The 14,621-nt window shown below is 39.4% G+C and overlaps 1 protein-coding gene across 10 annotated transcripts in view; it reads right to left on the reverse strand.

Annotated features, from left to right (window-relative positions):
* Positions 1-955: 955 nt before the first annotated feature.
* The window catches only part of LOC146361497 (protein NLRC3-like), a 33,355-nt gene continuing 19,689 nt past the window's right edge, over positions 956-14,621 (reverse strand). For all 10 annotated transcript variants that reach the window (XM_084920690.1, XM_084920692.1, XM_084920691.1 and 7 more), the window contains 7 exons: positions 14,174-14,402; positions 12,251-14,021; positions 11,986-12,159; positions 5,510-5,683; positions 4,808-4,963; positions 2,561-2,607; positions 956-2,385 (listed from right to left, as the gene is read on the reverse strand). In XM_084920690.1, coding sequence (XP_084776816.1) covers positions 1,793-2,385; positions 2,561-2,607; positions 4,808-4,963; positions 5,510-5,683; positions 11,986-12,159; positions 12,251-14,021; positions 14,174-14,402 — 3,144 coding nt within the window. In that variant the 3' untranslated portion in view covers positions 956-1,792. The remainder of the gene's footprint in view (positions 2,386-2,560; positions 2,608-4,807; positions 4,964-5,509; positions 5,684-11,985; positions 12,160-12,250; positions 14,022-14,173; positions 14,403-14,621) is intronic.

A 14,621-nucleotide genomic window follows, 5' to 3' on the forward strand; every position in this document is an offset into this window, starting at 1 on the left:
AGCGCAAAGCACAAGGCTTGCGTGTGGAGTGAAGCGGAAAAAAAGTGCGAGAGAGAGGGTGAGACAAAGGGGGAAAAAAAAACCATGGCTCCTGTTGTCCGGCTCACTAGAATGGACTGGAGCCTTCTGCTTGAGGGGAGCAGTGTTTCATCTCATGTCCTACTGCTTTAGTCTGTGTAAACAAAATATGAGTAAAACATTACCAAGCCAGATTATATTTGGCATATTTTAAAAATAGAGTACATTACGGTGAAATCTGCTGTCAATTTGACATTTATATTTACCCTTTTAAAACACATTTTAGTTATATACATCAGACAAACTATTTGTAGAGCACTTAAATGTTTAATATTGTTTTTATAGTTGTACTGATAAGCGTTGATCACCAACAGCTTCATTAATTTTTTTTTTTTTATTAGTCCTTTATTTATCCAGGTAAAAAAAATCTCATTGAGATTAAAAATCTCATTTCCAAGAGAGACCTGGCATCATGGCAACAAAAGTCACATACCACATAGGTATATAACATTTAAAACAAATACAATATCCCATACCAACATGTGTAAAATATACAATAACAGATCAAATTAAGAGTACATTAAAAACAATCACACTGAGTAAAAGAGCTGTTCTCTCGTTCCTTTAAGACAGACTTAAACTCTCCCAAGGTAACCAATTCTGATAATTTCAGTTCCTTCTGCAGATTATTCCAGGAAGCAGGGGCAGCGTATTTAAAAGCCTTTTCCCCCAATTCTGTTCTGATTTTGGGGACAATCAATTGTATGATTTTGTTCGAACGAAGGCTGTATTGGTTGTGGTTTTTACACATATAAACACATAAATAAGATGGAACCAGCCATCTTATTTATGTGGATGAACTGGACGGTTCCAGGGAAACTATTAGGATCACTTGCCTCTAGTGGTCACTGTAAGTAACTACAACTCAACACTTGCAAAAATTAAAGATATTTTTTATTGCAGAAAGATGGAACAAAATTTTGTTTCACTCACTGGCAAACAATGGCAAGAGATAAAAATAGTTTGTTAAAAAAAGACAAAAATGGTAACAATAAAAAGAAATACAAACGACAGGATTATGATCAATACAATACACAGCAAATGACAGTGATGTTGCCATGGTGACCACTGCCATATATATATAGTATTTCTGTTACCTCACTTGTCTTAAACGTCAATATTGGCTGTGTTTCATTTTACTAATGAGTCCACTCTCTTCCCTCTCTTCCTCATGTTTGAGATTCTCTCAGAGAGGATTTAAGAAAGGGCTTTGATGATGGCTGGCTATAGCTCTGGAGATAGAGCAAGGCATCTAATGATCAGAATGTTGGTGGTTCAATCCCTGGCTGCTCCAGTTGGCATGCAAAATATACTTGAGCAAGATACTAACCCTCTCCATCATCCATCAGAGTGTGCAGAAAAGTGCTAAACAAGAATCAGTTTATTTACCATGAAAATATCAAAATAGAAAGCGATGTCAGTTATGGTGGACTGCACAGCCAGATCACATGACCAACTGAGTGGTACAAATAACAGGAAATCTTCTCTTGTGGCATTAATAATCATTTGAATTGATAACTTATGATTTGCAGACTAGTTTCTAAAGGATGGTTTAATTCTCCAAATGCCACCACTGACATGTTAAAGTTGAGTTATTTCATCATTCTAAATGTACTGAAAATAAATATCAGCATCTTTCATACATCTCATGATGTGTTTCTGACTGAAAGAGCCAAATATGTACAGACTGAACTGTTTCTCTAACAGGGGAACGCTAACTACACAGAGTCACTGACTCAAAGTCAAATAATAGTTTATTCAAAGGAGGGCCATAAAAGTCGATAATACCCTTTGCCAACCCATCCGATGGAGCCCAGAACCCAAAACCAGGATAAAGAGGTTCAGTGAATGTGGTGTTGAAGGTGTGGAGGTGGATCAGAGTGTCAGAGGAGACTCTGTAGAAGGACAGAGTGCCAGCAGGACAGTCCACATACACTGCTGCTCTGTTAGAGACAGAGGAGGAGGAGGCGGACGTTTTTATGCTTCTGTGCCAGACAGAATGAGCATCATTAGAGCATCTGAGACTCCAGGACTGATCATTTAAACCAAACACACACTCATCACTCCTTCCTTTCCTTTTGATTCCTCTGTAACTCACTGATAACCAAGCCGTTCTTCTCCACTCAACCTCCCAGTAACAGCGACCTTCAAGCTCATCTTTACACAGCAGCTGAGGATACCAGTCAAATCTGTCTGGATGATCAGGATATAATGGAATCGATAAAACACGTGTCACCTTCCTGTTGTTGTCAGACAGTTTGAGGTTTCTGTTCACTGTGTTTGTGTCGATTGTGAGTTGACAGGAATCTGATGGAGAAACAAACACAATCCAGCTGCAGTTATGGATCCATCATCTGTTCATTGATTGACACTTTGATGATGACTTTTGACATCAGAGATGTGAATGAGTGATGTGACAGTTTGAAGGTGGTTAAATGTTTCCATTTTTTTTTTTTATGAATCACATTAAAAACACACTTACACTTCCTCAGACCTGGTGTCAGCCATCGGACTCCAGCAGGCTCCACCCTGAAAGGAGGAGGGGGGTCAGACCAGCACAGTCTCTTTCAGCATGCACACATGGACATTACATCGCTCTCATACACATACTGTTAGACACTGATAAAGGAAAAATCCAACTTTTTGACACATACACTTGAAGAAAATGTCTAAACTTCAAAAGAGCAAAAATGATTAGCACATTACATCATAATCTTTATTATTAAGCACGATGTCCAGAAAGCACTCAACATGTGCCACAGTCACAGTCAATTTCAACACACTGTGACATTCATTCATACTGTCAGGGAGTGAGTACATATTAAACATAAAGACTGGGACTGGGTACAAAAAATGATTTAGTACAGGTAGAGTGCAGCAGCCAGTGCATCACATATTTTGAGCTACTGTAGCGGTCATAGAATATGATGTGATCCTCATGATCATTAGTGTATCCTAACTCTTTGCTATTGCTTTTACAAAGGTTATGCTTCAGTCAGGATGGAATAATTCATAGATTTTATTTACTAGCTCCACGTATTAGAACACAAATCTGCAATTCCATGCTTTAGTCTGTAAACAATTATAACTGTAATAAATGAGACATGATACAACATGCCATTGTGATATGACACAAACAGCAGGAATAGCCAATGAGCTTAATTTACCTAAAATTAAGTCAACATTCCTGCTTCCTGCCACTCATTCTGAGAAAGAGCTCCTCTTTCATCACCCTATAAAATCAGCTGGTTCATTTTTTAGTTCATGTAAAATCATCTATTATTTTTTTGTTCAGACTCTGTCTTCTCTCTGTTCTAAATTGACAACATCAGTGACTCCGTGACCTGTTAATTAACAGGTATGTTGTATTTTTCTGCATGTGGATGATCACTGAGGGACCTGCTTGCTTTTCATTTTCCCGTCTGTGATGTGCTGCTACTTAACCTGAATGTGAATGGCAAGAATTCATAAATAATCAGATCAATGTGCAAACAGAAGCAGTTACAGTTAAGACAAAAGGAAGCAATTGTCACTTCACTTTTCATTTGTTTCTGTTTTTGTATTCTCTTGCTCTGTTTCACTCACTCTCATTCTCATTCTCATACTTTTCGTTTTCGGATTGCTTCTGTCCTCTGGCTGACCTTTATGATGTATAGATTTATTTCATATTCTCCTAACTGTATATAACAGTATATATCCTAACAAATATTTGTACATTTGAGAGTTCAGTTGAGCACAGTATGTAATGTCAGTGATATTTCACAATATGATGTATCACAGCATCACACTAAAATAATTATAGCATATGTTTACATGTTCCTTTTGTATGTGTGTTTAAAGGCTCATCATCTTCATTTATTTATGCAAAAATATCAATAACATTTGACTGAAGTGCTGGTTGGCTGCAGGACCACCATGCAGGCTCTTTCTGGAGCTCTCAATGGCACAGTACATATCCTGCAGTGCAGGCTGCAGGGTAACAGGTTGTTAATGCTAGACCGGCTTTACAGTCAAAAACACCCACTAGTCTGGGCCTAACACCCCAACCGGTGACCCAGTTTGCTCCACCAGCTCCATTTCATTGTTCCTTAGTATTCGCTTTCTGCTGTAATTATTATTTCTTATTATAATTGAATTTGAATTTCAAGGTTGATCAACCAAAGTTAATTAACTTTGACTTTATGTAACTGTGACTGTGTCATCACAAAGTCCAGAAGATCAATTTGATATTTTAGCACAAACAAGTCTCAGTAGTAAACGCTCAGAAGCAGCAAACTAGCAATGCAAAGCCTGTTTTTGTAGGTGGCCAGTTAGGTTGAGTGACCTAGTAATCCATTTATATTAACAATTCTTTTTTTCTAAGCTAGGCAAACAACGTCCCCCTAATTCTAGTTTATGCTAGAATTAGGGGAAGAATTAGGGGCTAAACATGTCCTGGGCGTAGTCTCTACACACAGATAAAACTTAATCTAAATAAAGGTCAGAGAGTAAAAATGTAAGTTCCTTTCCACAGATCAGTTAGAACAGGTTGCACCATTGTTGTTGATAGAAAATTTGCCCTTTGAGACTCCATACAGACATCTACTGTTTATGTTAGACCAGAATGGGAAAAATGTTCCTACATGTGTGATTATTGAAATTACACTAGTTTCCAGTATTAAGTAATCAGACAGGGTCAGTTTCCTCATCTATCAGACAGTGTTTGTGGTTGTAACGGCCATCTACATACCTCAGAGTGTCCAGTCTTAGCTGCTCAAGCATCTTCACTACTGCCTCTCCTGGATTATTGTAGCTCAGGTCCAGCTCTTTCAGATGGGAAGAATTGAGGCTAAAAGCTGAGACCAGAGACTTGCAACCTTCTTCTGTGATCAGGCAGCCTGACAGCCTGTAGACATGACAAATACTCTTAGAGAATAGCAACACAGCTAAATGCAAACAGAAAAATTGCAGCCAAAAATCATTAAAAAAAATGACATGACTGAAGCAGTAGTTAAAAATAGCCATTAGTCAATCTAAACCTTAAAATCTGCAAATGATAAAAATTAATGAAATAAAAATTAAGACAAAAAAATACATAAAGTAGGGCTGAGACTGTTTCGGGTGTCATCAGCTTTGTTGCTTTTTGGTTCTAATGAAAATATTGGGCAAGCGAGACGTCTGACCAGATTATGACAGTAAATTAAGTCTATATTATAAAAGTCTTTATATCTTATATTACCTTGTGAGGACAACAAAAACATCTGAAATAAATATGTTCAATATGTTGGACAACTTCCAACACTTTATTTATACGTTTTTCATTTTTTGATCAGATAAATCGCGCAGATTAGGATGAACAATATAATAGATAATTTGACAAATCACAACAGAAAGCCCTGCATTGCTTAAAGATTTGAAATAGTCATCTATTGACCATTTTAAGAATGCTGACCTGAGTGTTTCCAGTTTACAACACAGACTTTCTAGTCCAGAAGACAAAACTTTCACTCCAGAGTCCTTCAGGTCATTGTTACTCAGGTCAAGCTCTCTCAAACTGGAGGGCTGGGAGCTGAGAAGTGAAGACAGAGTTTCACAGCTTCTCTCTGAGAGATTACAGACACTCAATCTGAAGAGACAATAATGAGAAAAATAACAGCATGTTAAACTTTGTGGTCTGCACCTTTGAAAAAAAATATGATCTTGATAAAATATAATCTTAATTAATTAAACATGTTATTAAATAATTTATTAAATGTTATTAATTTAATTTAAAACATTTATTAAATTATTTATTTCCAAATTAATTAATCAATGACACATTTAATTAATAATTATATATTTAATTAATCAATTATTGAAACATTAAATTAATTATTTAATGATGTATTTACTTAATTCATTTTAGCACTCCTGGCCCTGCTGCTTTGTTCATTAATTAATTTCATTTGTCACCCATCAAAGTCAAGGGGTGGGGTTAACACTGCCACTCCAGCTTGTGTAACATCTTATTGCTTACCGCGCACAGTAAATGAAGACAGTTTGATCTTAGATAACCAATTGCTATGGACTGGCGGTAGTGTTGACTTGGGACAACCAGGTATCTCAGAATGCATTTCAAATCACAAGCGGTAATGGTGCTGCTATAAACTGTAAATAGTGATGATGTGATGAAGCCCCATGAATGTGTCGAATCTTTCTGGCCAATTGCTTCACCAAAAGGCAGATCACACGAAGCCTTGTTTAACCGCTTATTTGGAAGTACTGACACCTGCTGGTCCTTCGATGTACAGCAGCCCTGTGATTTGATCTGATGTTCATATGTGTTAGACTGGAATTCTATGACACTGATAACTATAAATATGATAACTATAAATTAACTAATTCGTACATTTCTTTTGTAATGAAAAATGTAAAGACTCATATCGCCGGTAAGTTATGCCATCTGTTTAATTCACAGTAGCTTTTCCAGTAAGTATGGTAACCACAGACACTGATCCAGGCCAGACTTTGGGGAGTACCCCTCATGTCTCTTTGAAACTAAAAAAACAGTCATTCATTACAGTCAGCTGTGAAGTGAGTTCATTGATTGTCTTCTGCATCGATGAAAATGTCTCTCCTGTTTATCTCTCAATTCGCATTTATTATAGCAATTATATCATGTTTTATGTGCAGTATAGATATAGATAGTTACCAATTACCATTAATTGCTAACCTTCTAGAAAAGGTTGTGGCTAAGCAACTTATAGCAGTTCTAGACAAACACAGCCTTTTTGACAAGTTTCAGTCCAGCTTTCGGAGAGTTCACTCTACGGAAACAGCCCTTCTTAAAGTCTCTAGTGACATTTTGATGAGTAATGATGCAGGAAAATGTTCTGTTCTGCTCTGTTCTGGACCTCACATCGGCTTTTGACACAGTTAACCACAACATTTTGCTTGAAAGGCTAAAATATTGGGTTGGTATATCTGGAACTGCCTTGGAGTGGTTCTCCTCATAGTTACATAACCAATGTTTTTCTGTGACGGTCTCTTATTTCAGGTCATCCTCTACCTCCCTTACTTACGGTGTCCCTCAAGGTTTTGTTTCGGGGCCTTTATTGTTTTTAATATAGCTTCTTCCCCTCCAACGTATAATGAACCCCTCCGAGGACATTTCCTATCACTGTTATGCTGATGAGATGCAGTTATACATTTTTTAAGCCCCAAGATTTATCTAAGCTCCAGTTTCTGAATGACTTCTTAGATTCGATCAAACGTTGGATGGCTGTTAACTTCCTCAAACTTAATGAGGGGAAAACTGAAGTCCTTGTATGCACTCCTGACAGATTTTTACCCCAGATAGTGTAAGCCCTTGGTCCTCTTTTGGTCTATGTTAAATCCTCTATCAGGAATTTAGGTGTAACTTTTGACTCTCACATTGGATGGTCATGTCAAATCTCTGGTTTGGTCTTGTTTTTATCATTTAAGAAATGTTGCTAAATTAAGATGTATTGTATCTCGCTCTGAACTGGAGATTGCTATACATACATTTATTTCTTTATGCTTGGACTACTGTAACTCACTTTTTATGTGTCTAGACAAAGGTTCCCTGGATCGTCAGCAGGTTGTGGAAAACACTGCTGCTAGGCTTCTGACCAAAAGATGAGAACTAAAGGTGATAGAGCTTTTACCACTGTGGCCCCTGTTGGAGTGATTTTGATAAAAGTTGTCATTGTTGTACTTAAAATTGTAAACCTTGTCCTGAACTGCATGTTCAGATATTTTTCTGTCCCTCCCCTACATGTAGGATGATGGGGAGGCAATAGCTATAGTGTTTAATTGCAGGCACATTCTATGTAAGGTTCTGGTTTGCTTATTTAGTAAGGCATGTTTACTTCCTTCCATTTATGGGCTCACCTGTGCTTGTATATGGTGGACCATTAAAGGAGTTGAGCCATATAGGGGAGCTGACCCTTTTATGACCAGCAGGAAGTAACGTATACAGAGGAAGTCACGTATACCTCTGTATACGTAACTTCCTGCATGTGTGTGTATACACATGCACACACATGCACACACACACACTCACTCACGTGCATGCACATGCATGCACATGCATGCACACGCACACAGTGCCTTTAACTTTTATGACACACCATAGGGGTTTTACAATGGGGTTGTGTGTTCACTGAATAAAAGGCTGCAAGGGGACACTGTTTTTTTGGAGTTGGCTGGGATCAGGTGAGGATCTTGTAGCTCCAAGATCCTGATCCGACCGGCTTCCCTCGCAAGTTTGAAACCGATCGAGCTCTGATTGTCTTGCTTTATTCACAGGGATAAGTCTCTGAACTAGCAGGGCCTGGGAGTGCAGACCTAACAGCCCCCAGACTGTGGAACACCCTTTACCCACCCCTGTTGCTTGTCATGTGTTTCTTTGGTGTATTAAGAGTTTTTTCATGTGCTATGTGCAGAGGTGTTTTTTTCTGTTCTCAAACTGAGCTCCCTGTTGGAGCTCAGTCTGGGGGGAGTTATTTTTTCTCCTTATCTTTCCTCATGTGGTGCATTTTTCCATTGTTATACCTCTCTGACCTGTCTTCCCCATGTGATGTTTTGTGTAATGTATGTATGTTCGGAGGATAAGATGGCACCGCCATTGCGTGCAATAGGTCGGCAGCCTTATGAAATTTCCCCTTGTGGGACTAATAAAGGTATATCAAATAAAAACTCTCTCGCTCTGAGCCTAAGAACTGCGGACTCAGTAGTCGCTTTTAAAAAACAACTCCAAACTCACCTTTTTAGAATTGCTTTTGGTTAATTCTTCCCTGTTTATGTTGTTTGTTTTATGTTTTATGAATTGTTATTCTATGTGCAGCACTTTGTGATTCTCTGTCTAGAAAGGTGCTATATAAATAAAAATTTACTTACTTACAGTTAGGTCCATAAATATTTGGACAGAGACAACTTTTTTCTAATTTTGGTTTTGTACATTACCACAATCAATTTCAAATGGAACAACTCAGATGTGGTTGAAGTGCAGACTTTCAGCTTTAATTCAGTAGGTCGGAAAAAAAATGCATAAAAATGGGAGGAAAGGATCTTTTGTAAAACAATCCCTATAATTGGACAAATTAAATAACTGAAAACAAAATGTTAATTTCTAATACTTGAAACCCCTTTGCTGGCAATGACAGCCTTGAAGTCTTGAACTCATAGATAACACCAGATGCTGGGTTTTCTCCTTTTTAATGCCCAGTGACTTTACTGCAGTGACTTTCATTTTCCGTTTGTTTGTTGGCCTTTCTTTTTTTTTATTCAAAACATTTTTATTGAGTATTTGTGGATATAGTTTATAAAGAAAAAAAGAAGACGAAAAACACAAACTGTTTACAATGAATACAAAACAGAATTTCTCATGTTGGAACATTGTTTTCCTCTCTTATTATTTACCAAACAAGCAATGAGAAAAAAGAAAAAGAACAAAAACAGAAAAAAAACCCAAAAAGAGAGATTCCCCCCCCCCCCCCCCCAAAAAAAAAAAAAAACAACCCCATAAGAGCCACACAGAAGTTAGCTACACCATCACTGAGCTCCACGTTCCCGTTAACACAGACAGACATCTGACCACTATGGAGAAGCAAACCCGTTAGACAGCTGGAACATCCTTAAGTTGAAGTTTAGAGAAGTTGTCCAGAAAGAGACATTTGTTGGCCTTTCTGTCTGTAGTTTAGTCTTCAACAAGTGAAATCCATGCTCATTTGGGTTAAGATCAGGTGACTGACTTGGCCTTTCAAGATACTACCACTTCTTTGCTTTGATAAACTCCTGGGTTACTTTGGCTGTTTTGGGTCATTGTCCAACTGTATTATGAAACACCACCCAGTCAGTTTGACTGCATTTATGTGAGCAAACAATACATCTCTGAACACATCAGAATTTATTCAGCTGCTTCTGTCCTGTGTCACATCATCATACTTTTTTTTTCTAGCCATCATTCTGGTAGACGGTGTTCTTGGTTTCATCTGTCCAAAAAACATTTTAGAGTCCAATCTAGCCTTTCTATTCTTGAGGCTTATGAGTGGCTTGCACCTTGCAGTAAATGCAGTCATTTGTTTATGGTAGCCTTGAATATCAATACGCTTACCTCCTGGAGAGTGTTTGTTTACATTGTTGGATGTTGTAAAGGGGTTTCTCTTCAACATGGAAATCATTCTGCAGTCATCCAGCACTATTGTCTTCCCTGGACGTCCTAATATTGTAGCAATTTCTCAGATAGGCTTAAGGATGGCTTGTTTCATGGAGAGCTCCTTTGACCATATGTTGTCTGTTCACAGCAAAATCTTCCAGATGCAAGCACCACACCTCAAATCAACTCCAGGCCTTTTATCTGCTTAATTGATAATGACATAAAGAAGGAATTGCTCACACCTTCCCATGAAATAGCTTTTGAGTCTTTTAGTCCCTTTAAAGTAGCTGAAACTCCTAAACCCTTCATCCAATTTGAATATGGGTACCCTCAAATAAAAGCTGGGAGTCTACATATTATGTCCATGTTTCCATTATATAAATAATTAAATATATATAACTAAACAGGTAAAAAAAAGAAAAAGAAAATTTGTGTCTTATAAGTGTGTGCAGGGGGAATGCACTGCCCACTGTACTAAAATCCACTGAAGTGCAATCTGTGTGTCGCATTGTCAAAGGAATGCGCATGTATGAATTTGGTAATTTAGAAAATGTATAAATGTTGCTCTACTTGATTCTGATCTGCTGCTGAATCTCTTTTATGCTGATGGAAATGTAGAGTTTGATCTGTGACACACTGAAACATTAATCTCTTATTGGGCTCTTCAGTGTCTCCAAGAACCTGGGCCTGTTGCATGAAGCCTTGTATGCATGCTGGATGTTTGTGTAAACAAGGTATAACATGTTGTCCCCTCTTGTTGCAAAGTCAATGTTCCGATGAAATTTGGGTAGAACTGATTTAAGTTTGGCATTATTAAAATCCCCAGCGACAATGAAGAAGCTGTCAGGGTGGGCTGTTTGCAGATCACTGATAATCTTGTAGAGTTCACTGCGTGCTCCACTAGCTTTAGCATTAGTGCTAGTACTAGGTGGGATGTAAACAGCAACAATGATCACCACAGTAAACTCTCTTGGGATATAAAACGGCCTGCATCTGACTGCTAAGGCCTCCACAAGTTCTAAAAATTGCACAGACACAATTGGAGCATTCCTACACCAGCTGTTATTGATGTAAACACACAGTCCACCGCCATGTGTCTTGCCGATGATAGGGGGTCTCTGTCGGCACGGTAGCTATCTAGCCATTTAGCTGGATAGCGTGGTCTACGATGCCTCCGTGTAGCCATGTTTCAGTAAAAATAAGAACAAAGCAGTGCCTTGTTTCTTTCCTGGAGTTTATTTGTAGTCTCAAACAGTCCAGTTTGTTTTCTATGGAGCACATGTTGGAGAGCAGTGATGGAAGCGCGGTATACCGGCATGGATACCGGCTCGCTTACTGCACTTCCACTTCCTCACCGACACTGTTTTCGATGGACTTCCAGGCGGACGCTAAGATGTGGTGGTGCCGTAGCCCGTCTGTTCAGAGCTTGCAGAATGCTGCAGCAGCGCAATTTCTCCACTGTGTCTCCATCTGGTTGAGTTTAATGGTGTTTTCCTGAATCCAAAAGTTGTTGGTGGTTATAGAAGTGTTTGACTGTAGTTCCGACGTACATTACAGCTATATAATGAACCAGGACTCAAATAGAACTTGAGTAAAAACACGAAAATTGCACCATGATTTCGACACGGTGTGGCCGCTGCGACCTAGCACACCACCATCATGGTATTTACCGTAATACCATACCAAGAGTAAGGATATGTCAGTACAAAAACTAAATGTAGCTTTTATGTTGCAGATTTCAAGTCAAATCATAAACAACATAATCTGACCTGAGCGTTTCCAGCTTCCAGTTTGTAGTCTTCAGTCGAGAAAACAGTAGTGTCAAACCTGAGTCTTGCACGTTGTTGTTACTCAGGTCTAGATCTCTGAGCTCACAGTCTTCTAGTTGAAGAGAAGAGGACAGAGCTCCACATGCTCTCTCTGACAGGTTACAGCTATTCAGCCTAAAAAGATATATGTATAATAAGAAGAATGGAATAGCAAGAGTTTTCTGTTTGTAAACTGAATTTAAATGATAAAAACATCATGACTTACAGAGCTTTTTTAGAGGCTTTGACAACTGGCAGCAGCCTCAGAAGAGCCTCCTCTGAAGCAGAGTATTTCTTCAGGTCAAACACATCCAGATCTTTTTCTGATGACAGTAAGATGAAGACTAGAGCTGACCACTGAGCAGGAGACAGTTTATCAGTGGAGAGACTTCCTGAACTCAGGGACTGTTGGATCTCCTCCACTAGAGAATGCTCATTCAGTTCATTTAGACACTGGAACAGGTTGATGTTTTTCTCTACAGACAGAGTCTCACTGAGCTTGTTCTTGATGTACTGAACTGTTTCCCGATTGGTCTGTAAGCTACTTCCTGTCTGTGTCACCAGGCCTTGCAAACAAATTTTATTAGTTTTCAGACCCAAGAGAAAACGAAGGAACAAGTCCAGGTGTCCATTTGGGCTCTGTAAGGCCTTGTCCACAGCACTCTGATAGAAGTCTTTCTCTGTCTGAGAGCTTGTTTGTTGTTCTTCCAGCTGATTGACTCCAGAGTTGATGAAGGTCAGATGGACATGAAGAGCAGCCAGAAACTCCTGAACACTCAGATGGACAAAGCAGAACACCTTGTCCTGGTACAGTCCTCTCTCCTCTCTAAAGATCTGTGTGAACACTCCTGAGTACACTGAGGCCGTTCTGATATCGATGCCACACTCTGTCAGGTCTGATTCATAGAAGATCAGGTTTCCTTTCTGCAGCTGATCAAAAGCCAGTTTTCCCAGAGACTCAACCATCTTCCTGCTCTCTGGACTCCAGTGTGGATCTGTCTCAGTTCCTCCATCATATTTGATCCTCTTGACTTTGGCCTGAACCACCAGGAAGTGAATGTACATCTCAGTCAGGTTCTTGGGCAGTTGTCCTCCCTCTGTGGTTTTCAGCACATCCTCCAGAACTGTAGCAGTGATCCAGCAGAAGACTGGGATGTGACACATGATGTGGAGGCTTCGTGATGTCTTGATGTGGGAGATGATCCTGCTGGTCTGCTCCTCATCTCTGAATCTCTTCCTGAAGTACTCCTCCTTCTGTGGGTCAGTAAAGCCCCTGACCTCTGTCACCAGGTCCACACACTCAGGAGGGATCTGACTGGCTGATGCAGGACGTGTGGTTATCCAGAGGCGAGCAGATGGGAGCAGGTTCCCCTTGATGAGGTTTGTCAACAGTACATCCAATGAGGTGGACTTTCTTGTTTCAGTCAGGATTTTAGTTTTGTTGAAGTCCAAACTAAGTCGGCACTCATCCAGACCATCAAGAATGAACACAACCTGGAAGTCTTCCAGCCTGCAGATTCCTGATTCTTTAGTTTTAGTAAAGAAGTGATGAACAAGTTCCACCAAGCTGAACTTTTCCTCTTTTAGCACATTCAGCTCTCTGAAAGTGAATGGAAATATGAACTGGATGTCCTGATTGGCTTTGTCTTCAGCCCAGTCCAGAGTGAACTTCTGTGTTAAGACTGTTTTCCCAATGCCAGCCACTCCCTTTGTCAGCACTGTTCTGATTGGTTCATCTCTTCCAGGTGCAGATTTAAAGATATCTTCTTGTCTGATTGTTGTTTCTGGTCCCTTTGATTTCCTGGATACTGTTTCAATCTGTCTGATCTCATGTTCATCATTGACCTCTGCAGTCCCTCCCTCTGTGATGTAGAGTTCTGTGTAGATCTGATTCAGAAGAGTTGGGTTTCCTGCTTTAGCGATTCCCTCAAACACACACTGGAACTTCTTCTTCAGTTGGGCTTTAAGTTCACGTTTATAGAGTGGAGCAAATATTTCTGAAAATAAGTAATTCAGATAAATTAATTATTATATAATAAATATCATAGCCTTTCAGTACCCTGAAAGGATAAATGTGTGAATAGATATTGGTCCATTTCTTGAGATATTAGGAAAGATCAATATGCAATCTTTAGAGAAATTCTCTTACTGCTCTGCAGATGGTCAGCCATCTCATGCTGCTTAAGTCTCCTCAAGAAGTGTAATGTGATCTTCAGAAATGCTTCTCTGCAGCTCTTTCTTTGATCTTCATCCTCACCTTCAAACATCTCCTTATCCTCCCTCTGGCTTTTTATGGTTTCTGGGTCATCTGGACTCAGAACCTTTTTGGTTTTCTTCAGCTCATTCTTCACAAACATCATAATGTTGTCCTCCAGCCGCTGGAAAAGAAGACCATATGAGTTACCGAGCGGTCTTTCTATACAGGCACTATGGAGAACATCCTCACACAGAACATTGCATCCTGGTATGGGAACAGCTATGTTAAGGACCAAAAAGCTATTCAGAAAGTGATCCGTACAGCAGAACGCTGCTGCAGGGCTGGCCTCCCCTCCCTACAGAACATTTACCCCAGGAGATGCTGGACTAGAGCAGCTCAG

This window comes from Perissodus microlepis, chromosome 23 (genome assembly GCF_051167445.1).
Source record: "Perissodus microlepis isolate ML-2025 ecotype Zambia chromosome 23, ASM5116744v1, whole genome shotgun sequence".
Classification (NCBI taxonomy): domain Eukaryota; kingdom Metazoa; phylum Chordata; class Actinopteri; order Cichliformes; family Cichlidae; genus Perissodus; species Perissodus microlepis.